Here is a 27225-nt window from a genome sequence, read left to right as displayed (position 1 = left end):
TGCAGCAATTAGTTAGTGACTTTGAGACTACCCGTAAGCCCCAGGGTGGGGCATGGCATCTCCCCCGGCCCTCAGCGGGGGCCTCCAGGGGCTTGCCTGCGTGTTGGGCACAGAGGGGGGTGTGTACAAGGAGGGAAGTAGTGGAGAACTTGCCACTTTTACCATCCTGGCTGGCTGTCCCCGCCCCGTGGAGGTGCCCTCACACTGTTCCTGGGATGCTGTTCCCTTCAGCATCCGGGAAGAGGTATGGAAACGGTCCCCTGATCCCCTGAACAGATTTGAAGGGCAAAATCTGCCAACTGCTCGGTATATTGATTCAAATGCATTATTCCTCCTTGGGCAGATCCCTGCCCTGGGAAAGGAGCAATCGGTGCAGGTGCAGATAGCTTTTAATTGCAAAACGTATCTCACCATGGAGGCATTTAGGCTGGATACGATACAAGTGATACAGCAGCAGCCTGAAGAAGACCAGTAAGCCGGAGCACTGCAGGGGCCAAAGTACTCCTATGCAATGCCTATGGCGTAAATGTTCATGTATGGTTGTATGGCTGTGTTCCTCCACATGTCCCCGAGATATGACACAGTAGCATTATGTGAAGATTCAAACATCATCTGCAGGGAATGTGAAAACTTGCTGTCTGTAACGGTTCCTAGGCGAGAACACAGCGTACTTTGGCTGCGGGTGTTTTGTGTGTGGACTCGCGTAAAGCCAAGGATCGGGCACGGTTTCTCGTTGCCAGCGAGGTGCTGGCAGCGGGCTCCGTGCCCGCAGTGGAGGCAGAGCTCTCTGGCCGAGGGTTAGCGGTGTGCTTTCATGGCTGCTGCATACCAAGTGATGTACAGGTGGCTGGAAAAGGGTCCTATGGAGTTGTCAGACTGCTTGAGGGTGCCTATGGAGCTGCATACCGGTGCTTATAGCGTGTTGTACATGAGCTGTCTGTTCTCCGGGCCGGGTCGGAGCCCTTAGCTGTGCTCCCGATGGGTCGTCAGTGGGGTCGGCCCGGCCCGGTGGGCTCCGCTGCCCCCCCGCGGGGCCCTGCGCAGCCCCTGGAGGGGGCGGGCAGCAGCCGCCCGTCCCAGCGTCCCCCCGCCGCGCCCGGGGCAGCATCTTCCGCACCTCGGGACGGGGCGGTGTGTGTGGGGGGACGGGACACGACACGAGACACGGGAGCAATTCAGAGATAACCCAGACACTTCAGAGGTTCCCCTCCCTCAAGTGGGGTCGGGGGCTCCCCCTTGAGCCCCCGCGGTGTGACATCGCCCTGGGGAGGGCGAGCAGCCCGACTTGCCGGGATGCAGCGGGTTTTGTTTCACTTTACGCGCAAACGCCGCGCAAGCCTGTATTTGGGGAGGCATAACCCACGCCGCCGGGGCGGCGAGCTCCCTTCCGCGGCCAGAGCCCGTGGGGAGGCGGTGGCCGAGGCACGGGCAGCGGGGCGAGTTGCGGGGGGAAGGATGGAGGCTGCTGCGGGAGGCGGACGAGCGGCAGGTCCGGGAGGGCGGTGGGCACTGCCGCCGCTCCGCCGCCGCGCAACCCGCCCAGCGCTTCCCCAGTGAGAGCAGGAATTGGTTTTATTATTATTATTATTAGTTTGCCTGGAAAAAAAAAAATCGGACTTCCTAGGGGAAAATAACCGGACTTCTCTCCGTGAACTGTCCTGCTCGGAAATGGTGTGCGCCGCTGCCCGGGAGCGGGGCAGGAGCCGGGGCGGCCGGAGGGGTGCAGCGGGGATCTGGGGAACTGCAGTGGGGAACTTTTCGGGACCCGGGGCGGGTCTGGCCCCACGCGTGTTTCCAGCGGTGTTTGCGCTGGGGATAACCCCGCTGGGGGGTACCGCCGGAGGGGCGCTCCCGGAGCAGGGGCGGGGGCAGCCCCGCCTGCGGGCAGTGGAGCTCGGGGGTCGGCAGCCTGGCGCGGGTGAGGGACCGGCCGTGGCGGCCCCGGGGGAGAGGGCAGGGCACGGCCACCCCGGCCGTTACGCGCTGCCGCTTGTCCCCGCCGGCTGCGCCGGAGCGAGGAGCGCGGCGGCCTGCTGCCGGGAGCCGGCCCGGGCGGGGAGCAGGGTGCCCCTCCGGAGGGTGTCCGTGCCGCCCCCTCCCCCGGTTATCCCCCCGCAGGTACCTGGCTCGGGGGCGGCCCGGTGGGCAGCGCCGCCGCCTCGCTGCTGAACAAAGGCGCGATCGCGTTTGTATTAATGCCCCCCCCACCCGGGGGGGGGGGTCGGGGCAACTTTCCCCCGGGCCGACCGGGGCGACGGGGCGGGGCTATGCTAACGACGGGGGCGTGGCCTCGCCCCCGCGGCGGCGACTCGCGGGCGGCCATTGGCGGCGGCGCGGCGGGGGGGGAGCGGTGACGCGATGCAAATGAGGGGGCGTGGCGGCGGCGGCCCCGCCCCCCGCCCGCCGGGGCTGCGGGGCTCGTGTTCGGCGGCGGGGACAGTCAAAGTGGCTCCCATAGGGAGAGACGGCGAGTCCGCCCCGGCGCTGCGGGAGAGGGAGGGGGCACTGGGAGCCCCAGGGTCTCCCTCCGGCCGTCCGTCCGCGCCGCCGCCGCGGGTGCGCCCCTCTCGCTCCCTTCCCGGCGTGCGCCCGGCTCCGGCAACTCGCTTCCTGCGCGGCTGAAGGAGGGAGGAGAGAGCGCTTCGGCTGGGAGAGGAGAGAAGAAAGAGGGAGAAAAGAAAGAAAGAAAGGAGAGAGGGGGAAAAGGGGGGGGGGGGAACTTGCCTCTCTTGTCACTGGAAAATGACACTTGATGTAGCAGAGCCTGCCGCAGCTCCCGTTCGTCCTATTGTTTCTTAAACTGCCATCTGAGATTTTTTTCTTTTTTTTCTTTTTTTTTTTTTTTTTTTCCTGCTGCCATCCGAGGGGTGTCTTCATACAAAAGGGACTTCAAGTACTCCTCCGGCTTGCGAGCGCTGCAACCAGCCCCCAGCACCCCGCCAGCCCCTCCAAGCACCCAAACAAACTGCACACGCAGCAAACAGCAGCAACAAAACCGGGCTCTGATTGCCTCTGGATTTTTTTTTTTTTTAATGTGCGTGCCTGTGTTTGCTTTCTCTGACTTGCTTTGATTCCAGACATCAGCTGCAGAAAGAGAAAAAAAGAGAGAAAGAGAGAAAAACCCCATATATAACAGTCCGCCTGGCGATTTCATCACTTTTTTTTTTTTTTTTTTGAGTAAAGAAGGAAGATTTGCGCTGTTGTTTCTGATTCATGTTTGGGATTCAGGAAAGCATCCAGCGGAGTGGGAGCAGCATGAAGGAAGAGCCCCTCGGCGCGGGGATGAACGCGGTGCGGACGTGGATGCAGGGAGCCGGCGTCCTGGACGCCAGCACGGCCGCTCAGAGGTAGGCAGGCTCCGCGCCCGCGCCCCGCTCCGCGCTCCGGGGCGCAGCCGCCTGCAGCGCAGCTCCCCGCGGGCAGCGCCTTTCCCCCCGCGCCAACAAAAAGCCGGCTCTGGAGCTCTGCTAACGGCAGTGAGTTTCGCGCAGATGTCGCCAGTTAAATACCTACCCCTCCTGTCCCGTAGGAATGACTTTTTATTAAATAATAATAATAATAATAATAAAGGAAGCGGCGAGTTTCACTAGGTAGGAATAGGTGGGTTTTAATCTCTCTAGCCCGTCGTGTTCGCGTGGAGGAAGGAGTTTGCAAAACTATGTTTGCTGCTGATTTTGTCTTAAGATCTCCAAATGACACTCTCCTCCTCCGATAAGCAGTGAGTTGTGCACGGATGTATCCAAAATATATTTCTCTACCTCGCTTTCTTATCCCTGTCAGAATCAGCAGCCTCCCTCCTTCTCCTCCGATAAGCAGGGAGTTTTGCAAAGCTTTCTCTAGGAGGAATTTAATTCGAAGCCCATTTTCAAAACCACTGCCACTTATCTTAGATTTTTTAAAAAAGAAATCCCTTCAAACGGGAGGTGGATTTGGCGAAGCTGCGCCCAGCCTCGATTTCCCTCTTATTTCTCCTTCTCCCCATCCTCTTCCCTACAGGACAAAAAAAAAAAAAAAAAAAAAGAAAAAAAAAAAAGAACCAACCCTAAACCAAAACCCCAAACCCTGATGCCGGATTCGCAGCCTGGAGCCGGCATCAGTTTAATGTTGACATCCCCCGGTGTCCCCCACCTCGCCCCGCACCCTCCCTTTGGAGCCCTCTAAGGAAGGGAAAGTTTCTGCAGGGACAACCCTGAAATATTTCAAGTTGTCTCCTCGGCTGCCGTCGCGGTGTTTACCCACCACCCGTGCGAGGGGAGGCAAGGCTCGCAGGACTGAAACTGAAAGATAAGGCACATGGGCGCTGGGGTGACAGCTCCGAGCCGACTTTGAGAAGTGGCAGGACCGATGCCGCTCCGCGGGGCAACGCGCCGGCGGGGCTGAGCGCGGCCCCTCCGCTATGCAGGGCCGGCTGCGAGCGGGCACGGCCCCCGGGGAGGGTTGGTGGGTGCCGGGGCGGGGGGGGGGGGGGGGGGGGCTCTTGGCACTTCGGGCTGGCCCTGGGGCGGGCTGGGGTCGGGGCTGTGCCGCGCTCCCGGCTCCGCGGGGTTTCGGCGTGAACCGCCTTTCCCCTTGCCCGGAGGGAAGAGCCTCGGGGGGCGTGGGGGGATGCTTAGCCCCGGGGGGAGCCCAGCCGGGTCCCGGCGGGGAAGGCACGGGCCCGGGAGCCGGCTGGGGGGGTGGGGGGGGGTGGCGTGAGGCCGCGTCGTCGGGGCTGCCGCTAACCCGAGTCTTTCTGGTCCCAGCGGAGTGGGTCTGGCCCGGGCTCACTTCGAGAAGCAGCCTCCCTCCAACCTGAGGAAGTCCAACTTTTTCCACTTCGTCCTGGCTCTGTACGACCGGCAGGGGCAGCCCGTGGAGATCGAGCGCACCGCCTTCGTGGGCTTCGTGGAGAAGGAGAAGGTGAGTAGCCTGGCGCCCCGCGGGGGCTCGGCCGCCTCTCCCGGGCCCTCCCCGCTCCGCTCCCCCGGGGCCGCGGCACCGGCTCGTCCCGGGAGCCACCGCCGCCTCCCGGGCGCCTTACTGTCCCTCTGTCTCGGAGGGCAGCCGGGGAGGGGGTGTCCCCTCATCCCTCGCTATGTCCGGGGCAGGGGAGAGGGCTGAGAGCTGCCCCGTCCAGAGCCGGGGGCATCCGATGTGCGAATGATGGAGAAGCTTCATATGAGATTTTTTTTTCTTTCCCCTTTTACCTCCGGCCTCCCGTGTCCTCTTTGACTTCAGGAAGCCAACAGCGAAAAGACCAACAACGGGATCCACTACCGCCTGCAGCTGCTCTACAGCAATGGTAAGGGCTGGGAGCCCCCGGTGTCAGCCCCACCACCCCCCGCTGGCTGCCCTCCCGCCGCCTCCTCGGCTGCAAAGCCCACCAGAGGCCGCGGAGCCGCTGCCCCGGCTCCTCTCCGCTCCGCGCATCCCTGCGCTCGGTGCTTGGGTGCACCGCGGCCGGGGCTGCGGGGACACGGGCGGGAGCCCCGGCGGGCCCGAGCCCTCGGGCGAGCCCCGGCTGCCTCCGGCCGGCCCCGCTCCTCACACCTCTGCCTTGTTTCAGGGATCAGGACGGAGCAGGATTTCTACGTCCGACTGATCGACTCGATGACCAAGCAGGTAGGTGCTGCGGGACGCCCGCGGAGGAGGCGGGGGGTGTGTGTGCTGGGGGTGGCAGCCGTCGGGGCGGCCCCCGGGAGCGCGGCGGGGCGGCCCGGGGAGGCGAAACCCGCCCCCGCCGCTGCAGCGGAGCGGCTCGGCCCCGGCGGGGCACGGGCTGCCGCCTCCCGCGGGGCACGGCCGCGATCCCCGCTCCGCGCAGCGCCGGGGGCTGCAGGGCCGAGCCGCGGGGACCGACCCCGGCGTCGGGGCTGCGCGGAGGGTCCCCGCGGGACCCCGCCTGCCGCCGCGCTTGGGAGCTCCGAAACACGCAGGCGACCCTCCGGCCGGGCTGGGGCGGGCTGCGCCGCTTAATTAATGCGAATTAACCTCCGGCCTCCCGCCGCCCACCGAGCGCCGGCAGCGGCTGCGGCGCTCCCCGCGTCCCTCCGGCGCTCGCCGCCGCCGGTCCCGGGGCTCCGGGCGGCCCGACCGGGTCGGGGCCCGGTGGGGTGCGGGAGCTGCCCCGGGGCGCGGAGCAGGGCTGTTGGGCGGCAGGTCCCAGCGCCTTCACCCTCGCTTTCAGCCTGCTCTGAGCTTCCCACACGGAGCGGTAACGTGCGTGCCTACCTGTAAAATATACGTTCCTGTAGGAAAGCAGCATCTGTACAAGGGCACTAGCTCAACAACCCCCTTCTCTCTCTTTTTTAAAAATTGGTTACTCTAGCTGCTGCTTCTGCTCCTGGCAGAATGTTTTACTTTCATAATACGTTTCTTTTAAATAGTTGGGATCGTTGTTAAGCCTTTCTATCTTTCAGATATGTTTTCCCACTCCTAATCTGTTTTGCTTGTTAAAGAAAAAGCTGAAATTTTATTTAGGAAAAACATTAAGCTTTTTTTTTTTTTTTATACGATAGGAAAAGTCAGTCCCTGTATGTTGTCTGTAGGGAAAAAAACTCTTGGCTTGTATTTGGGTTTCTTGTCTACAGCAAAACATAAAGCTCTAAGGGCTGAGTTTGTTTTAGAAAACTCTCTTTGATGGTCCCAAAACATCTTTTCCTGCTATTGAAGATTGTCTTTCAACAGAAAAAAAAAAGAAAAAAAAAAAAAAAGAAAAAAGGAACTACTTGGATGAATTTTACTAGACAATCCACTATGTATCTGAACTCTGCAAAACTACACGCTTCCAAATAGAACCCGGTCTTTGTAGGAATTAAAACAGGAGCAACATACCCTTCTTCATAACAAATCTTGGAAAGCTTGCTGCCATTCCCTGTTTTTCAGGGACAAACTGGTTAGTTTGTGTTAAAAGTAACAAAGTCTTCCTGATGCATGAGATCTTTTTAGTCCTTTTGGAGCTTATGTGTTTCACTGTGGACCGTATGAGAGACCCTATCAATAAATATTATCTTTAAATAGCTTTCCTATCGTTACGGAAATGCAGAAGCCTCTGCTCATAATCCTGTTGAAAACAGAGCCTTGAACTCATGTAGAGCAGCGGATTCAAAATAATTTTCTTAACAAAGGCATCTTGCATATGAAGAGTTCATCCTAAGGCACTGTTTGACCTCTTGGTCTCTCATTATTATCAAGTCATCAGAGGGTCTTTGGAGAGAAAGGGGGGAAAAAAAACCCCGAGATACAGTTTATTTGTAAAACCTACCGTGTAGCTTTAAAGCACGTTCACAATGAAGAAGGCAAAAAAAAGTCTGTCTGATTTCAGGAAGTCTTACAAAAACAAAGTTAGTGCAAATTACAGATTTTGGGGAAAGTGCAGTGGAGCTGAGGAGTGAGGGTTTAAGAACAAAAGCTGCCTGAACTTAGATTAGAAAACAGGGAGCGAAAGGCTGTTTTAGATACAAACATGTTTGCTTACGTATTAATTTCATGCATCTAATTTCTTTAGGCATGACGATAATTGCTTATGAAAAATAGGGCATTGTCATGTCAAAACTGTGGCATGTGCTGCTCTGAATTTTTTGGGGGGCCGGGGGCTACTTTCTCCCTCCTCTTCTTTTTTAATTCTTTCTTTTTGAAAGTGAAATTATTTCAAAGTTGGGATAGCTTCGGTTACTGAATGCTTATTAGGAAGCAAAGTACAACACATGACAGAAGCTCACCCAAATGTTGAATATATCATTTATATTTTACAACAGTGAATTATATAGAGGCTTCTCAAGTAACTTTCAAATCATCAAACTGTAATTAAATATTGCAACGACTGTCTGAAAATTCTTTAATTTTTAATGAAAGTTAAATATATATTGTCAGTCTACTTGAAGGTGTAGTATTTTAATGCATGACGCTCAGAACAAATTGGATAATGAAAAGATTACTTTTAAATGAAACTGTTGCAGAAGCGTACATGTTTCAGCTGGCGAGTATCTTCTCAATACTCACACACGCGCATTCACACACTCAATAATGTGAATTCCCAGACTGAAATTGCAGCTACTCTGAGGTTTCTGGTGGCAAATTAAAAATCACACAGAAGCAAAGCTTGAATGATTTAGCTTCCCCAGATCATACAGGAAAGTAACTGTGGCTCTTTTTTTATATTAAATATATTTATATATTTAAATATGGATACATCAGATTTAAATGCGTTCTTTTTGTCTCACAGTTATAAACTGCAAGGTTTTGTACAGCTGTGGATTGTTAAGTTGGGTAAGATAAAATAAAACCGGTTCTGCAAATCAGCCCTTGGTTTCTGTATGTAGGATTGCTGCCCATAGATTTACCATAAATGTCCCATCAGCAGTATGCGTTGTATCAGCAGGTAGGCAGGCAGGGCTTCGCTACGCTGGATGCTGTGTATGCAATAAATAGTAGATGGTCCTGCTCCTGTAGAGTTCTTGGTCTGAATAAGTTGGGGATTTGTTTGCGTGGCTGTGCCCAGCTAAGAAACTCACGGCAAGGATCCTGTCAGGTGGAATGTGGGGATCTATGCGTCCTGGTGCGCGCACGTGTGTGTGTGTGTGTTCTCTGTCAGCTGCGATGCAGTATGGGAAGTAGGGCTGGGGACTAGCGTTACTGAAGGAACCAGGAATTTTCTTGCAAACCACATCCCAGGGCAGATGTGGGGTGCAGGTATGAACCATGCATGCGCTGTTCCAAAACACAAGCTTTTGCTGCACGTGTGCTCCTGGTAGCCTGGGCTGTGGGACTTCTCAAAGGGAAACCGGGGCAGGACTGGTCTCAAAGCACATCGTTTTGAGTTATGTTAGGGATAATGTGTTCGGCCTTTGGTGGTGGCCCCAGAGAAGCGCTGGGCAAGATGGGAATTACGTACCTTTGAGGGGCATCGCTACGTTTTCAAAATGTGCCCTCGTCATTCAAAAATTGTAAATACTATAAGCAAATCGTTAATGTTGCAGGGAAGTTCTTTTCCGTTAGGGTAACAACATTCAGCATCAATACTGGCTTAATTAAATTTTCTTTTATGTTATCTTGGCACCTCATTTTGTGTTGGGATCGCATCCCTAATGCGTTCAAAACCCTGTAGGATCCCAAACTTTATAGCTGTTGCTTTCTGTAAAGCAGCAGCTCCTACCGCAGTAGGTCTGGCTCTAACAATGATGCATTTTGCAATTGCCTGCAAAAGGTGAGATATGTCTGCTTTAATAAAACTGGAGTTTTTAGGCAAGTCTAAGGATGTTAATATATTTACAGAGAGGAGATGCCTTCTATTTCTTCAGCTGTATTTTCATAAAGTTGAGATATTTCACTATTAGGAAAGATGGAGGAAATAAATCTGAAATACTTGTTCCCCACCCAGTTTTCCTTCAGCCGTTCTCATCCATAAGATATAACGGATGCTAATATGGCTCAGGCATCTTAAAAATCATAAGTTTTGCACGATAGCTATTGTCTGTTGCTGAGAGTCTTCATGAGTCAAAGAGCCTTCCTTCAGACTTAGACTCTGCTTATATTTTGCTTTTTTTTCAGCACTTTAACTCTGGATGCAAATGGTTTTTCTGTTGACTTCTCTATCATTCTCTGATGTCTGCAGATATTTGATCAGCTCTATTCTGTGAATACATAGCATGGCCCTTCTCTGGCAGCTACTTGCATGGGGAAAAAAAATGTTATCAATAAGTTCAGAGGAGCCTCAGCAGACTTGGAGAAATTTCACACAAACATAAAACAAAACCTAACCCCTGTGACGGGGAAAGTTTACATTGCGCCAGATTTTAGCAGCTTTCTTATGCCTTTGGTGAGATGTCAGAAGCGCAGGTGATTTTAATTTTCTTGTACAGAGAGGAATGGAGAAGTTTGGAATTTGCATGCATGATCAGGACCTGTGTTTGGGAAAATGTAAACTCATCACAGTGGAAAATGTGTTGTTTGGAGTCTGAGGGTGAAAACAAAGCTGAGGATTTTGGAGAGACTGCCTGAGCCAGATGGCCTGGTGCATTCCCAGTCTGGCAGCCCAACTGCTCCCTCCTGTATAATATACAGCCATTTGTTCTGGGATATTTACGCTAGAGCTGTTTCCATGTGAATGTTTGAAAACCATTAAAAATGAACATATTAGGAGAGATAAATTTATTTAATTTGTGTGAATATGTCGATAAGCAGGCTGTGTATCAAAGGCAGAGGGAGACTGGATAAAATAATTAGATGCTTCTGAATTGTGCATTGAGAGACACAGCAAGAACTAACCGTCCTCCCCCTGAGACCCAGCGCTGCGCTACTTGTCCGGGATAAACCTCACTGGGATGAGTGGAAATTTTGCCTGGGGAAGGGGTAGAATCTCGGCTAATTAAGGGTTAAGTATTCCAAGCCAAATAAATGTAATTCACAGTATTTTCTCTGTAGATATATAGTGGATACAAGCCTAATCCTCTCTGGGTGAAATTCTGGCCCATCTGAAGTCAATTGCAAAGCTCCTATTGAATTCGATGGGGCCAGGATTTTATTTTCTGTGTGTATGGCTGTATACGTCATTCCAAATCATTTTAGTTCTGTTTTTTTGCAAAGACCCGCATTTTGACGCATTTTTCTTTCTCCTTTATTTCAGTCAAGGAGATAGTTTGTTTTGTGGAACAGATCAGGAATTTGAAAGCAAGTAGATTTAGGTGCATGTTGGTGATTTCTCTCCTCTTACTCTTTTATAAACCAAGGCCATGACATAACTGAATAATATAATGACCATGATCTCATTCCTTCAAGATTGTTTTTCATCCAGTTCAGAAAGCAGGATTGCTTGACTGGCAAACTGACACCACAAGACGATTATGCCCTCAGTTGTACCAGCATAAATCTGGATTTATTCAGGAATGGTTAAGGGCAAAATCAGGCTCTATATTTTTCCAACTTATTCGTCAACTCTTTCACTGTTTTATCTTGTTGTCTTTACTGGGGAAAAAGTGGATTAACCTTTTGTATTACCCTCACTCCTTTTTTTTTTTTTTTTTTTTTTTTTTTTATGAACTCTGTCACTGAAAAGTTTAAGTGAATTGTTTGATGCACTTGTTGTCTAGGAACGACTGTGATGTGCTCAATTTAGTAATTTTTATTCGCTGTCAAGCAGTGAATTGCATTTGATTTAACTTTTTATGCAGTGGTATTTAAATGGAAGTGGGGAAGTCTTATATTTTGACACTAATTTTTTGGGGCCTGATTTTGAAATCCGTTTGTGCATAAGTGATTGTTTCTCACTGGGACAACTTGTGGAAAGGTTACTTGGGTGAGTAATGGCTTACAAAATGGAAGATGAATTTTTTTGGGAAATATTTCAGTTGTTCAGGAGAAGAAAAGCTATTCTGAAACACTTAGGAAATTACACTGAGTTAAAACTACATGAAGTAAACAAAAAGAAAAAAAACCCTACAAGTCTATAATTTTGCATTTCCTTTGCTGGGGTTTTGTTGTGCAACCCTGATGTGTATTTGCAGGCTTATTTTTAGCTCTGCTGTGGTCTAAGTTTATACACTGTAACTTTCACTTTATCTCTCATTAATGTGATCCATATTTGACAAAATCACAACGCTGTTAGCGCAACAAGGATTCCTGCCGCAATCACCCTCTTTTAAAGCCTGAACCTAAAAAACTAATAATTGGGGAAAAAAAAAAAAAAAAAAGGAAGAAAGATATTTTTGTTAAGAGTAGCTTTTCAAATCTTACAGTTAAAAATTTTCACAACAGTAACGTTGTAGACCCTTCCTGTAAAAATACTTCTGGCAGCTATAACGATCTGAAACTTTAGCAGTTCCTGTTTCCTTTTTGAAACTAATTGTAGAATTAGTGCTTTAGAGCAGCGCAGTGTGCGAGGCGGTGGAGTGTCTGCAATGCTCTCGGGCAGCCATTCATGGACGTAAACAGCACTTCACGTACCCGTTTGCACGAGTAAATTGGGATGTAGGAACAGGAGCTGGGGATGAGCTGCTTAGAAATGAACTCAGCAGTTCCTCCTGCTTCCTCGAATTTCCTAAAGATTCCTGCAGGAATAGGCTATGTGGTGGTATCTGCGCTGAATGCAGAGAAAACTAAATGTGCATGGGTACAACATCGGTAATTAAATGCAAATAAAGTGAAAAGCAAATCCTTAACGTAGAGAAAGGCAGAAGAATGTCATGCGTGCAAAGAAGGGATCACTGATGCTAAACACAACAGACAAGGTGATTATGTACCACAGTGTTGACTCTGCCCGTTCATTATTGCTATTTAGTTGAGTTATTTAAGCGGGTACCTGGAGGTTAAGTAAGCATAGCAGCAGGGAGAGAAGAGGAAGAGAGAGGGGAGGGAAAAAAAAAAAAAAGAAAAGTAAATTTTGTGCTCTAGTTTGTCATTTCTAGTGCTTCCTTGGCTTCACCAGTAACAAGATAACCCATACTGGGTACATTTATTTTAAGATTTGAAAGTCTAAGAAGAACGAGCCAAGTCCATCAGTCCTCTCTCAGGCGCCGTTCCCCTGTGTCCTGCTGTGTCTAGAGGCAAATGGGGGCTGGAGGCTTTGGTCTCCGGTGAAGGCCTCGGGGGTGGATCTGCTCATTACCCCCATGCTCTAATTATTCTTGAATTATTGATGAAGTTTAAAAAGTGCCGTGAGCTTCCCTGCAGCCTGGCCTGTCCCACTGTCAGGGGAACCTGATTTGGGGGTTTCTGGAGTCTTTGCAATGTCCTTACTAACTGACCCCACCAAGTGTCAGCGGGTTTCTTTGATTCCCTGGTTTTGGCTGGAAGAAGCTTCTCCCCATCTTCCCCTTCAATGCATGGTAATTAGGATCTTTTGCTTTTGTCGCACCTCCTGGTGTAACACGTGGATGACTGTGGTGCGGTCTTCCTAGGCTTCTTGCAGACCCTCTGTAGCTCTCTTGGCCGCTGATGTGGAGGTACCGCAAGGTGTGGGCCCGCAACCAAGCAGGGCACTGGGGTCCCAGCTGGGGTCAGAGGGGTTTGCTGGTGTCCATGCTGTGGGGACTTTGCACGTGGCCTGCGACAGCTTTTGCGTTCCCTTTACACAAGTGCTGGGTCCACAGGTTTTGTGCCTCATGAGTGGGAATGAGGGGGCAACAGTCAGGAGAAACTCTGTACCTGTTAGTTGCAACGACATCAGTGGCCTTGGTTCTGTCTTACCAGCAACAAAACCTCCCCACTGGCTCTTGGGTTTTAGGGGAATGCACACATAGCAAAACTGAAATGAAAAAATTATAACTAGAAAGACAACACAGTCCCATTCCTGATACTATTTATGGAATCATTACATCATGTTACAATGCATAATATTAATATCACATATTACAATTAAAACGGTGTTGAAATTCAGCTCATGCTTCTCCAGATTTGTGCGCCCTGAGATCCATGCCCCCTTGGCAGATGCAACCCCTCTTACCCTTGGTGGGTTATATTTGTAAGGACTGGGAAAGCAGTTCATGTGACCTTACTTCATCGTATATTAAGATAACTTCTTTTTTCTCAGTATTTTCCACATTTCCATTTCAAAGTGGTCTATTCCATAAAATGTATTTCATCCATCTAGCATACTTTTTTTATTTTATTTTCAGTATCTATTTTACTGTTACCTTTAGGGATACCCACATCAGATGTCATTTTATGTGCAGTTTGTTCCCCAACTTCTTTTCAGGTCTGTATTTTAGAGCCTGAAAAGGTCACACCAAGGTCAAGGTTGATGCTCAGATGCAGAGGTGGACGTCTCTCCAAGGCTGGGGCTCTAACCATTGATCCCATGTCAGGAGTGGCACCCTAAAAGATTTAGGAACCTCAGTGCTATCCAAAGATGCTGTTGCAAAGGCAACTTCTTTTCACTCTTGTTTTGCTGCTGGGAGGCTGGCGCCTGGGACCAGGGGTGGTTAGAAAACATAACTCCGTCGTGATCAGATGGAAAGCCTGTACTGAGTGGGCTGCCAGCACTAACCTAGTTAGCGTGTAATGCCGATCCCTCGCCATCGCTGCTGGTTCTGCTGCTGGGAGCGTTGCAAACATAGACTCTTCTTGAAATGTGAATACGCTGCCTCTCCACAGTTTTAACTTAGAGGGTTCTCCCCATGCTATCTCAGAGTCAAATTTCTCAAGCTGGTTGATCCTCTGTTTGTTTTGGTATCCTTTGCTCTGGTAGGGCCTGCTTCCCACTTATTTATATCCCTCTAACTTCAGTTGCTCTCTCGAAAGCGGTGGATCACGAGGTTCAAGTGGAGAATCAGGCCCAGGCGCTTTCTGAGGAGCTACCAGGAAAATGCCTGGGCTGTGCAGCTTTTGTAATTAAAAATACATGAACTCTCTCTTTTCTGTTTTGTTGGTTTTTTTTTTTTTTTTTTTAATGAATAGGACCCAAAGTATACCAAACCCTGATGTTCCGCCCCCCCCCCCCCCCTCCCCCCTGCCTTGTAGTGCTGTTAGTTTTATATTTTATTCTGAATTGAAAAGAAAATTGTGGTTGTCTTGACTACTAAAAAACCCCAACCTACACACCGCTGGAGAGATGTGCAACGGAGAGGAGGGAATTTAGCTGTACTCAGCTTGTGTTGTTTTCCAACTGCAAGTCTTGCAGCAGGTTCGGGGGAGACACAGTCTCTCCAGCCTGCAACTCGGCTTGCAACACCGGCTGCGCCTTCGGTTACGGCAACGCATTTTTATTTTCTCCAAACTCAACTTGATGCACAGCTAAAAATGTGTTTTGTTTTTAGGCGATAGTATATGAAGGCCAAGACAAGAACCCAGAAATGTGCCGAGTTCTGCTCACGCATGAAATAATGTGCAGGTAAGAAATACCCTGCTTCCAGTTAATTAGTGATGAGAAGATGAATCTGTCTCTCAAAATCTAGGTTGAACCTGCAGCTATTTTCGGACTTAAATTTATCTTTCTTGCATTAAACAATCCCAAAATAACACAGGTCGGTGTGTGTAATTAGCAGCAAGGTCTCAGTCATCACACTAGGTTTCAATTATTTATAAAGAGTTATTCTTAACGGAATGCTACTAGTTTTCATTTAGACACTGTAGCCCACAAAAGGTCTCCTCACCAAAATTAACAGCCAGTTATAGTCTTCTAGCAATAAATTTCTCTGCCCCCAATTCCCAACAAAACCTTCTCAGTAAAATGACAAAATTGTAATTTTTTGGGTTTGTTTTGCTGGGTGCACATTAAGACTTGAGGTCAGGAGGCCCGTTTTGTCCTGGTTGCTGCTCATTCCAGGTCCCTGCTCAGCCGGAGCGGAGCAGGCAATGCTCCTTCACGCAAAAGGTGCCTTCTTGATGATTTTCTTTAAGCTTCCCCATGCAGATCTGGCTCTGCCCTGTGCTCTCTTCCCCTGAACATGCCTGCTTGGGGCTGGCCGTTTAAATTCAGGACAGTCAGATAACTTCCCTCCTGAACACGGTACTTCTGCAGCTGCTTCCTTCTCTTTTCTGGCTGATTGAAATAGGTGAAACCTCTTCTACTTCCTTTTTACCCCAGAGAAGGCAGCATCTTCCCACAGACCCCTCCGACACCTAGGAGAGCTTGACCTTGCAGTCTCATTAAAGTTAGTGGGTGTTTTTTGCATGTCTGAAAAAATCATTTGTTACATGTTATTCGATGGCAGAAAATAATTCCCTGGTGGAAGACGAGGCGTTCTTGCATAAGCTTATTGTTACAATCAGTTGTTTTAAGACTGTAAAAATGCCATTGCATGCGTTGTAACTTTTACAAAACTCATTTACTAAAAAGGAGTAACTTGAGGGTAAAAACTAGTACCCACTTCTAAGAGAATAAACTTGGATGAGGGTTTCCTGGTGGGGGAGAGTTTTAGACATAATATTCAGATGGAAATTCTCTGTTAGTTGAATTTTTTAAAGTGTCTTTTTTCATTCTTGGGGATCTGCCTGTTTTGTCCTCCACGGCAGCTCCTCCCTGATAAAACCCTGCAGGAGGGCAGCGCGCTGCGATGCCGGCAGAGAAGGAGCTGCTCCCCATGCTTCGCCAGCCTGGGCGAAACCCTGCACAGCACCCCCAGCTTTGTCCTTGCTGGATTTGGGGGATTTTAGTTCCATGTCTTATTTTTCTAGGCTGCTTCCTTCAGTAGGTTTGTCTTCTTCCAGGAAACCAAAGCTAACCCGTCACAACCTGAGACTGGTCACAGCAGGCGCGTATCTCCAAGAGGTGCCTGAGCTTCTGCTGGCGCTGGGAGCTGCAGCATTGCTTTGCTGAGGACTCCCAGCCAGTTCTCCTTTTCCAAATGGAAACCCAGTCATGCTGACAACTCGTAATTGCCCTAAAATTCATTGGCCCAATTAGCACCACTTTCACACTAGATACCTAGCTAGGAACAATTCATGGAAATATTAAAGGAGGCCCCTGACCTGATAAGGCTGAAGTGTGTGCTTTGCTTTTCTCCTGTAATAGACCAGTAAAACAGTGGGACTGTTCATGTGAGTAAAATTAAGCACATGCTCAAGTGCCCACAGCGTCAGAGTCTAAATGTTCTGTTAGCCCTGGGTGATGTGCCCTCCTGATTCCCAAACAGCAAGGTGTTGAGGTAGGAATTGCATCTGCTTGCCACTCACTGAGCCATCAAGAGTAAGGGTCACCTACTTTAATGCATTAATTTTCTTACAAATACTTTAGAAACATAAAGAGTAAGAAGTAAATTGAAACTTTATATAGAGAGCTGAGTTTTAACCAGAAGACCAAATACCTGCACCAAAGATTTACGGCCGTTCAATATACTTTGACTGAAACAAAATTGTTTCTGTCCTGGGAATGTGGAAAGATGTGCACTTTCCCTTTATTAAAGCGCTTCACACTTTCTTTGTTCTTAAAATTCACTGGATCAGGAGCTTTATTCTTCTCCTTCTATTTGTTTACTGCTAGTCCTTGCTTTGTGTTTCATAACCGTAAGGTGGAGAGGTAGCAAAAAAAATTAAAAAAAATATCTGACCATAGTAGGCAAACATTGTGTGTCTGGTGGGTGGGGGAGACATATTCAAATTTCTAACAGCTCATATTAAATATTGCCCATTTCCTTTTCTGCCTATACATGTGTAAGAAGAGGGTGCTATTTGTTTACCAGGCCGCTTGACCCTATTGCACAAATCTGTCATCTATTGTGCTGCTAACACTCTTTTAAATTGCAAATCTGATGCTCTTTAGGGGTCTAGAAGGGGAAAAAATAATCTCTCTCCATACCATTCTGTTTCTCTTGATTTCTTGCCTGTTGTAAGTGGAAGTTGGGATGTGCTGAATTTGCACCAGGGGTGCAAATGCAGCCTCAATTATAAGCATAAAATTAGAGTCTGTTCCCCATTAATCAGCCCAGCTAATTGCTATGCACTACCATTAGCCATATGGTGTGAAAGACAGCTTGCTCTCCCTAAGATGAAATTTCTTCATTTCAGACATGAAATAGTGAGGGCTCTGTATTTTAAAATAGCTTGTTTTAGATATTTAATTTCTAAACAACTTTCAGCAGTGCTTTCTATCAAGGCTAACTGCACAATAAAACTTTGCATTTATGTGACAAAGCTGGGTATTTATAGTATACTACAACTATGGCACGGATAAGACAAAGAATTCAAATGTGTAGGAGAGTCCTGGTTGTGGTAGGAAAGTGCGGCTGAGGTTTGCTTCAGGTAGCTGTTTATTTCAAAGGATTTCATTGTGTTTTGTCAAATATAAAAATCTACACTGTTGGTGAAAATGTTAATAGCTGGGGAGAATTCACAGCCTCAGTGGAATTTATTAGTATTGTAGGCAGCATGGGGAGGGACATCTATAGTTAATATTGCCTCAACAATTTCCATTATGAAACCTTCAGTGGCTTACAGCTTTGCCAAACTTAAACTGTTCTGGCTGAAATGTCCTTTGCAGGGTGTCAGCCTCAGGCTGACTTTCTTTGGAAAGTTTCAGCTAAAATGGTTCAGTGATTTCTGAGAATGAGGTTGGAGTAAAATATGGTTTTTGTCTGTGTAAAATAAAATCTTACAGCTGTATTGGCGAGAAGCTCCTGTACCTCCACGCTTCAGGGTGAGAAGCCTGTTGGGGCAGGGGGTTGTCCTGACCGCATCATCTGCGGGATGGAACCCACCTCGCTGGGTGCTTCTGCAAAATCTCCCACACTGACTCGCTAACGACTTGTTAGAGCCTGGCAGCTACATGATCGGAAAGTCGCATTTGCACTGGCCACGTGCCATCGCCCCGTAATTTCTCATTGTTCATTGTCCCCGCGGAAAGCCCGAGTGCGCAGATACACAAAGCAGGGCTCCTCTTGCAAGCGATGCTCCTAGCCGCCAAGGCAGGGTGGGGACGGCAGGGATTTGGGGGTGCCAGCCAGCGGGACAAGGAGGCCATCTGCGTGCCTGCAGCAGGGCTGGGCAGCCGAGGGGTAGCGATGCTCCAGCGCAGGGAAGGGAAGAGGAGGAGGAAGATACAGAGCAAGACGGCAGGAGGGCAGCAGGTCCCCAGAGGGCTGGGGGGAGGACAAAGGCAGCAACAAAAACTGGGAGTGCTGGTGGCCACGGGACCGGGAGGCCTTGTGACGGGGCAGGATGAGGATGATGTGGGGCTGGGGCACGAACCCTGGGAGTGGCGAGGATGGTCCATAGGAGGGGGAGGGAAACCCAGGGTAGGCAGAGATAGGGTGCAGGAGCTGGATGAGGTCGTGATGGCAAGAGGCTGCATTACTATCAAGGATTACCTGTTTTAAAAACATGCAAACTCCCGAACAAATCAACTTTTTTAGGCTTTTCCTGTGGGCCAACATGGGATGTGCCTGAACCACGGCTCCTTGCCCTGCTGGGGGAGAGGCGTCACCGAGGAGAAGTCCTTGCCCTCCTGGCTGCAAGAAGTCGGCACTGGGCGCTTCTCCCTGTGATTTCACAGAGCCTTGCTGGGAGATGGAGGGTTTCTGGGTGACTTGGAGAAGCTCCTGGGAATTTTAAAATTCCTTCTGGAAAAGGAGAAAGGGTGCTGAGCATTTAGGAACTTATTTCCAAGATTAAGTAGGCACTAAAAGCCAAAGCTTTCGAGGCAAGTTGAATTAAAAGCATGTCTCGTGCCTTGCAACCAGGTCTCCAACTCAGGGTTTCTATCACATGCTAATTCTCTGTGTAGAAAAACGAGGGTAGAGGCGTTCTGCTGTTGGGGGGGAAAAATGCAAAAGGCAAGGTAAGGTTTAAAAAATAATTATCTAGAACATGACAGAAAACCTGGGGCCTCCTTTCACTTCACAGAGCCACTAGACAGTGGGACATGCCAGCTGCGCACCTCTTCCACGTCACAAGGAGTGAGGTCTCCTCCTGTTCCTTGGGATTATTGGGGTGCACCTTGGGAAGCCCCACCCAAAGAAGGGGGTCACCCGACGAGCGAGGTGGTGTTCGCTCTGCTCCCGAAGTCAGGCTTTCCCCATTGGCCAGTGCCTGGTTCCATCCCGCCGGTGGCAGGAGGTGACACCGAGGTGTCCCTGTGCCGGGCCCCCGCTGCCGCCAGCTCCCCCGCTGGGCTGGCACCCCGGGAAGGTGCTGGCCTCTGAGCCTGCTGCTGCCGGGCTGGTGGTATCTGCCCATCTCGGGCTGGGAGCCTGGGAACCTTTGCTCGCCTGAGTAAGTGTGGCAATTTCTGTCCCTCCAGTCTGCTGTGAGAATGTCAGGACTAGCCCTGATTTGCTTCAGTCACAAGAACTGCATTGTCTTAACTTGTGCCAACTCTGTTTCTAATTACATTTTAATCATTTAAAAATGATTAGCAGTTTTTATTGCCTTGTTTGTGGGTAAATTTTCTCACCCCACACATTCTAGCTGCACTCCAATGACAAGTCCTTTTATAGGCAAAAAAGCCCCCCGAACGTCCACATGACTATTTACCTACAGCATATTTTATTCCTTCCTAAATTTTAATACTTTCTGGGTGCCAAGGCTCTTGCATTTTCTGGTGGATCAATTGTGGTATTGTGCTGTAAAATTAAGCAGTTTTTTTTGGCAATCCCAAACAATGTAACTTCCACCGAAATGAAGATACCGCACATGTGTTAACTGTGAAAAGTTTCAGCCCTGAATAGTTGCCTTGAAGCTTTTTGCGGTGAAAAGAATTATGTATTTTCCTCTCTTTGAAAACAATTTTTTTTTTAAACCATGTTTAAACAGGCTGTTTTTGTAAAAGGCCCCCTTTTTTTTTGTTATCTTTAGTGTGGTTAGTTGCTTTATTGCTAATCTTGGTGGGTAACTGTATATTATTCACTCTATTGTTCAGCGACACAAGAGAACCTTTGTCATACTCCCAACAGGGCTATTTATATAGCATGGCACTTCTGAGGGCTTCTTCCTGCCCTAATGTTCTTCCACCTTCTGGGGAAAAGAAAATAGTTCATCTGAGTGGGAGTGCGAGCAGTGGTCGCTCCTGCCAGCCGCCCAAAGCTGCCCGCTGAAACAAGGGCGATGCGCAGGTCCCCGGGATGTCGTTTGGAACCAGCTCGGTGGTTTCCAAGATCTGGTTGCCTGTGGTTGAGGTTTACCAGGAAGTTTACTGAATGGAGAGATGCACTCAGGTCTGGCCAGAGAGAGCAGATGGGGTGGTCCTCACTGCCTGTCGCTTGGTGCCACGGTGGGATGGGGTCCCTGCAGCCCTCACCCCACAGGAGCTACCCAGGCTTTGTCCAGCAGGTCCCTGGGGACCAAGGAGGGCTTGGGAAGACCAGGAGTTTCTTGTTTTGTTTTGTTTTGTTGTTGGTTTTTTATTTATTCCTGGGAAGCTTGACTCCAGTGCTAGATTTTCTGTTAAGGGACATCTGCAAACAGGAGTTTTCCTTTCTAGATGGGTGTTTCATCCCTGGGGAGGGTGGGTGGGTGAAAGCCCGAGGTTTTGTTCACCGATGTAGCTGTGACTTGGTCTCGTCAGTCTGGATGGGCTGCTGGGGAGAGCAGGGCAGCCCCCACACTGCTCAGCCGCAGCTCTAGATGCACCAGAGGGGATTCCCACCCTGATTAGAAACGTATATGTTGCCTGTGAGCTTACCTGCAATATATTTGTGGCTCCTAATGGACAATAACCCCTGACAAGGAATCATCACAAACAACGATTTAACTTCTCTCAGGAAACAATGAGGCACCTTAGTTCAAAAGAATCCCAGCCTGGAGGTCAGCGATGGAGCAGTGCTTTGGGAGACGGAGCTTATATTTCACATGCCTGCTTTGTATCTGACCTGATGCAGGGCACCAGCCGCCGGAGCTGTGCTCTCCGTGGCATTAGCGATCATTAACATGCTCAGAAAACTTGGGGAAACAGGCACGCTCGAGCATAAAAAAGCCGCTGCTGATGGCGCTTGCATTTTAGCTCCCCCATTAACAACAGTGTTTCTTGGAGGGAGAATAATTGTGCTTCTGGATTTCGGGGGGAGGTTTCCCGCTAGCTGAGAATTGTGTAGAAGCAGGAGTATCTTGTAACATAAACATTAAGCAAATGTAAACCCCAGGCTCAGTGGGTAAAAAAAGCTGCCTTATTTTGTGTGCGAGTATATGTGGGACAACTGTTAAACCCTATGGAAAAGAGGCTACATATAGGCAGGTCTCCCTGTTCTGGATGATCCTTGAATTATTATTTGTGAAAGGGGCAAAACCCCTCTCTTTTTATATTTTCCGTTGCTAACCAGCTGTGCAAGAAGTTAAACATAGTAATTAACCCATATGTGACCCACTACATTTGACTGATTTCCAGGCAGGGACCGAGTGGTAACTCTAGCCGGCAATTTGAACCTACCATGTTCATAATGATGATTTTACAGTGTAATGGTCGCACTAAATCCTTTCACTTTTGCTCTGTAGCCGCTGTTGTGACAAGAAAAGCTGTGGCAACAGAAATGAGACTCCATCAGATCCAGTGATAATTGACAGGTAAGGACTGCTATTGTTTCCTTCCATTTTTCTTTCTCCCCTGCCTCATTATAATGAAACACCTGCCCTGTGTCGCTAATGGGGAAGAATTAGGAGTATATATGGATGAAATTTTGTTTTTGATACCGAATTAGTTGTGCTTTGCAATTGCGATTGCCACGGAAGGGCCGTATAGAGGATAACGGAGCGACCTGCTCGTTGGAGGGCTCCAGTTCTTGTAACTGATTCATGTGCATAAAGAGGAGATTTTTCTTTCTGACTTTCTGTGGCTCAATTCACATGCTATGCCAGGGAAGCTTCAGGAATAAAATAATAATAGTTTGTGATTTATGAAATGTGGTCGGGTGCTTATAAATATTTAACTTTTATTTGAAAAATGTTTGAATCATTATCACTTAGCTACAGTAGTTCTGTTGGATGCAATCCATCTACATTTTAAGGTTTTTATTTATGCATAAAACCAGTTAAAAAATAGATCTGCAAAGTAAGGTTTTTTCCCTCCTCTTATTTTCTTTGGTTGGAATACTATTTTGACTGTATTGTCAGCTGATTAATTCATTTTAGCCTGTCTTAATTATTGTGCTTTTAAACGGATCCATATTGCTAATCTGATATCACTGGGTAAATCATTGGAGTACAATACATCTATTTTAGTTGTTCTGAGCCATGTGTAGTTTTTGTGCTTGCCAATTATGCAAAATGGTAGCCAAATAGTAATTTTTACATTTTAATTGTCCAAACTCATTGTACGAAGCCATGTGTGATAACCAGGTTATTATGCAGCGTTACTCTAGAAGAGTTAAATGGCCATGAAGCACTGAAAGTGTCTGTCATCAGCTGAGGAAAGCAATACCCTTGCACTAATCTGTGAATAGAGGGACCCTGAAGGGAAACTACCTACACATATAAGGGCAAGAGCACAGAATAGTGGGCTTCTCCTTGCATTATTGTCTGAGTTAATGTTGGCGATATTAAGTTTAAAGTATCTTCCGTGCCAAAGCATCCGTGTTATGGAGGAAGGCGGCAAGGGTTTGGTGCGTTGGGTGCCACAGGCAGAGTGGTCCAGGGCTGTGGCAGGGCCTTGCCTGGCATTGTGCTCGTCCAGACTCCCAGATTTACAGCTCTCGTTTGAATTTGGTAAGAAAGTGTGTATATTGGAAGCTTATAGCAAGTGTTTTGGTAATAAGTAATCTTGAGAGTGTTTAAATCTCAGAAGATATCTCTATCTATTTTAACTAGGCATATTTTCATCTTCTGTGAGCATTAGGTAGTACCAGGGAAAGTGGGGGGAAGAAAACCCCCAGTGAAAGCTGTATAGAGATGTGTTTTATAAGCACGCTGCAGAGTTGAACACTATAAACATGGTGTTAGAGTGGCATTTTGAGCAACATGAAAGCTACAAAATTCACATGAATTTTTCATTGTACTGGAAAGTGAGATGTTAAGATGCTAATGGCAGGTTTACGGAAATATTTTGTTTAACTATCTAGTATGCAAAACTGCTAGTTGCAAATCATTTTAAATTATGAGAGCCAGAGATGCTGTCTGTTACGTGCTTCCTGCAAAATGAAGAAAACAGTTACATGAAAAAAACAGATTTAGCTTCCTAGCAGTGATCGGTTTATCAGTCTTTACGTAAATTGATGCAAAAGGTACCGGTTCTGAAGATTATTTTTTTTAAAATGCAAGCTAAACGTAACGTAAAGATGATAATACAGACCCTATCTCACCACCTATGCTGAATCACGCCCGGCTTGTGAACGGGTTAAGCTTTTAAGTTCTTCACTTGGTTTTAAATTGTGACTTTGATACAGAAGGTTGATATGACTGTGGTTTGAATAACATTTGATTTTGACCTGTTCCTGTGGGTTGCAATGGTATAAGAAATTTGACTCAGCAGTACTGTAATTAGCCCTCCCCGTGTTTTTGAAACAGGATTGTGTTACCTGGATTGCATTAGTGTGGCTTCTATTGTTGCCGCTTCGCATCTGTCCCAGTAGGGTACTTAAAACCTTTTCTTGGCCGGGGCTAGTTCAAACAATTTAGGCCAAATAAGTATGTGCTTTATACAGTTAGTGGTTTTAGTGATGTTTCTTGTGACATTTATCCTATTCATTTTTTCCCCCCTTTTGGTTTGGAAAGGATGAAGTGATCTATATGGAGCCTTTTTTACCTTAAAACGAGTCCTTTAAAATCGTTCTAACACTAAAACGCCTGCACAAGTCAGAACATGTGTTTAGTTGTACTCCATTGTCGCTCCTCCATGCGCACAATTTTTAACTGTTATGTCAATTGAGATGCGAAACCATATTTAGCTCTTTTTATTTGCATGTGAGCTTAGAGAATTCATTTGCCATTTGGGCTAAAGCACTCCCACATGCCTCACGCTCTGATAAAGTCTTGCCTATGGATTTAATCTAACTCCTGCCTCAAATCCTGCGAATCCACAGACTCTGACCTAACATAGAATTTAATGTAGGATCTATCCATGGGATTTTTGACATATGTACTTACATGGAAATGCTATCCTCTTCTTACATGCTGGAATACTATTTTGGATTGATTAATTCTCTTTGATAAGGCTAGAGAAACTTGGGATAGAGCGCGCTCGGTCTTTGTAGTGGTTTAGTGAACTTGGCAAAGAGGCTGTTTGGCAACTTCAAAGTTATGCACGTTGTATTCTTTCTCAAACCCTAGATATATATAAAAAGTAAATCCTATATTTTTATTTAATCAAAATGTGGGATTTAAAGAAAAAGTCTGTAGTTGTGTTTGAAATAGGATATGACTTTATCCTGTATAAAACTGCTTTATACTTTGCTCTATTATAGTATCAGCAGATGCAGCAGTGGAAGGGACCTAAAGAAATTTATACTCGTAGAGTGATCTGAATTTTCTCTGGAGAACAAAATAAATCTATTATGCTTATAGAGCAGTCATTTCAAGGAAATTTCTTGGAAACCTGCATGTGTGTCTGAATCATCTTCTTAGTATAGCCTGTATATTTTATCGCTAATCCAGTTACATGTGTTGAGATGAAGCTCTGATTGAACAGGAACTCATTTTAAAAGGGGTATTATTGTCACCACACAAACACACAATTCGTCCTGAAGGTGCGGTGGCAGGGCTGTATTGTAATCACACTTAAAGAAAACACAGAGCACTTCCTGTTATTAAATTAAATTCTAGATTGATTTAACTTTCAAATTGTAACTCATATTTGAATTTAAAAGGTTTGCAATAAAATTCCTGGGAAGAAATTGAATAAATTGTAGTTTTATTACCACTCTGGATATCCTGGTGTCCTAACCTTTTTCCTTACAGTTATCTTAGTTCAATAAATAAAACCTCATTAGACTATTCCCATTTCAACGAGTTTATTAAATTTTACAGGAGTAATTAGCATAAGCTGTGCTAATTTTTCTGCAAGACTAATGAGAGAGCTTCCTAATTAAGTTTGCTTTGTAAGAATCAGAAAAGATGATAATGACAAAAGTCACATAGGGGAGAAAGTGGAGCTTTATATTATTCCTTGGTTCAGGAAAGAGGCTCCTCTCTCAGCATTCCATTCCAAAATTTTCCACCCAATTTCCCATTGTCAGGACCGATATTTAAGGGTGTTACCCATGCCTGCTGGGGTTTCTTTACCTTTTATGGCTTCATCCAGTAAACAGGAGTCCTACAGACTGATAAAGTAGGAATAACCACTGCAATTCCAAATATAGCGGCAGAAAAATCTCAACATTTAGGATCGATACCATATACCTCCAGTTTGTGATGCTGCATGGAAAAAGGGCTGGAAACAGCCCGCTTGGAAGTTGCTGGTTCCCCCCAAATTTTGCTTCTTCACAGAGTACTTGAGCAAGCTGATAACGGTGACCTGAAATCAGCTTTGCTGAGATTTACCAATACAGATGAGACCTACTTAAGAAATCTCACCACTGTCCTTCTTCTGGACAGATAAACTTCAGTTGTGGTCTAAGTCCATGGGCTTTGTGCTGGAGGTCCCCCCGGGGTGAGACCGTGTACCCTTAGGTAGCAGCTCAGCGTGAGCATCACCAGCGTCTCTTCAGACCCTTGCCTGGCAATACATTGAAGTTCTTCACATGCTGCTTTGGATGCAATTTATTGAGCAACGAGGCTCCCTCTGGCTCTGAAGAGGCAGTTTATGCATTTCCAGGGCAATCAGAGCTCTTGTCCGTGGAGCAAGGGTGGGGACTCGTGGAGTGGAGGCTGCAGTACTTTCTACACTTTATTATCAGGTGACACCAAGGTACCTTTTAAGGCATGACCTGCTACCAGTGTTTCAAAGGTCTGTGTGCTTTTGACACCTCCTGTATGGGATGCTTGGTGGTGCTTTCTGTAATCTGTCCCCAGCATACCCAGCTGCCACGGCTATGGAGGGAGCTAACTCACCTACATATGTTTTTGAAATCTTTCAGCCTTTAACTTGAAAATTTTTATGTTTGTGGGTAGGATTTCACTGTGCAATGACATGAAAAGAGGCGTGAATGACTTTCAATGTCTCCATTTTACTGCTTTACAAGTCATCACGTAGTGGATTGTATTTTACGGGCCTGATTGTCTTTTCATCCTAAATACTGGGCAGGTGGAAAAATGACACAGAAGACTGTATCACACTCACTGAATCCTCCCCACAAACACACTTGTTAGGTAGATGCGGCGATTAATGCATTTTGCAGTAGCTTTCCATGCCTGGAGGGAGGGTGACGGGGATGCAGGCGGGCTGGCAGAGCCGGCCAGCTTTGGGAGGGGTGCTGGCAAGAGGATGAGGCAGGTTTTGCTTGGGAGGGAGCTGCTGAAGATTGCTTTGCGGCAGGGGATGGGCTCAGCACCGCAGCTGATCCCCACCCAGGCTACAGGGACAAGGGCTCATCATAGCAGTGGTGTCACAGCAAAGCGGCAGATGATGCTGGGTGCTTTGGCACTGGTCCCTCTGCAGGAGTCCCCATTTCTGCCCTGTCCTGCTCATAACCTTGGTCCCCCTGGCCATATGTGGTACCTGAACCTGGCTGGCTGGGGTCAGGGGGAATGTGTGTGTGCTGGTGTTCCTGCTCCCCCTTTGCCCATGCTGGGGACAGGGCTGCAGGAGGCTGTGGGTCCTGTATGGCCTGGGTCCTTGGATGGGTTTTGCAAGCGGGAGGGCTGGCGTGGTGCTCTCTGGTAGACCTCAATGTAAGTGATAAAATGCTCCTGGGCCTGAATATCTGGCCATTCTCTTGAGTCTTGTACTGGGAAGTCTTGCCTCATTGCCACGTCCCTTCTAGAGCCAGATGGGAATTATTGATCCAGCAGGGACGG

General features: G+C 47.8%; 1 protein-coding gene across 4 annotated transcripts in view; it reads left to right on the top strand.

Moving 5' to 3' along the window:
• Positions 1-2376: 2376 nt before the first annotated feature.
• Positions 2377-27225, top strand: part of EBF1 (EBF transcription factor 1) — a 280578-nt gene continuing 255729 nt past the window's right edge. For all 4 annotated transcript variants that reach the window (XM_037398542.1, XM_037398540.1, XM_037398541.1 and 1 more), the window contains exons 1-6: positions 2377-3347; positions 4743-4899; positions 5218-5281; positions 5546-5601; positions 14730-14803; positions 21835-21903. In XM_037398542.1, coding sequence (XP_037254439.1) covers positions 3214-3347; positions 4743-4899; positions 5218-5281; positions 5546-5601; positions 14730-14803; positions 21835-21903 — 554 coding nt within the window. In that variant the 5' untranslated portion in view covers positions 2377-3213. The remainder of the gene's footprint in view (positions 3348-4742; positions 4900-5217; positions 5282-5545; positions 5602-14729; positions 14804-21834; positions 21904-27225) is intronic.

The sequence above is a fragment of the Falco rusticolus genome, chromosome 8 (genome assembly GCF_015220075.1).
Source record: "Falco rusticolus isolate bFalRus1 chromosome 8, bFalRus1.pri, whole genome shotgun sequence".
Classification (NCBI taxonomy): Eukaryota; Metazoa; Chordata; class Aves; order Falconiformes; family Falconidae; genus Falco; species Falco rusticolus.
Note: the sequence above shows the minus strand (reverse complement) of the source record. Positions and strands in the feature narration are given on the sequence as shown.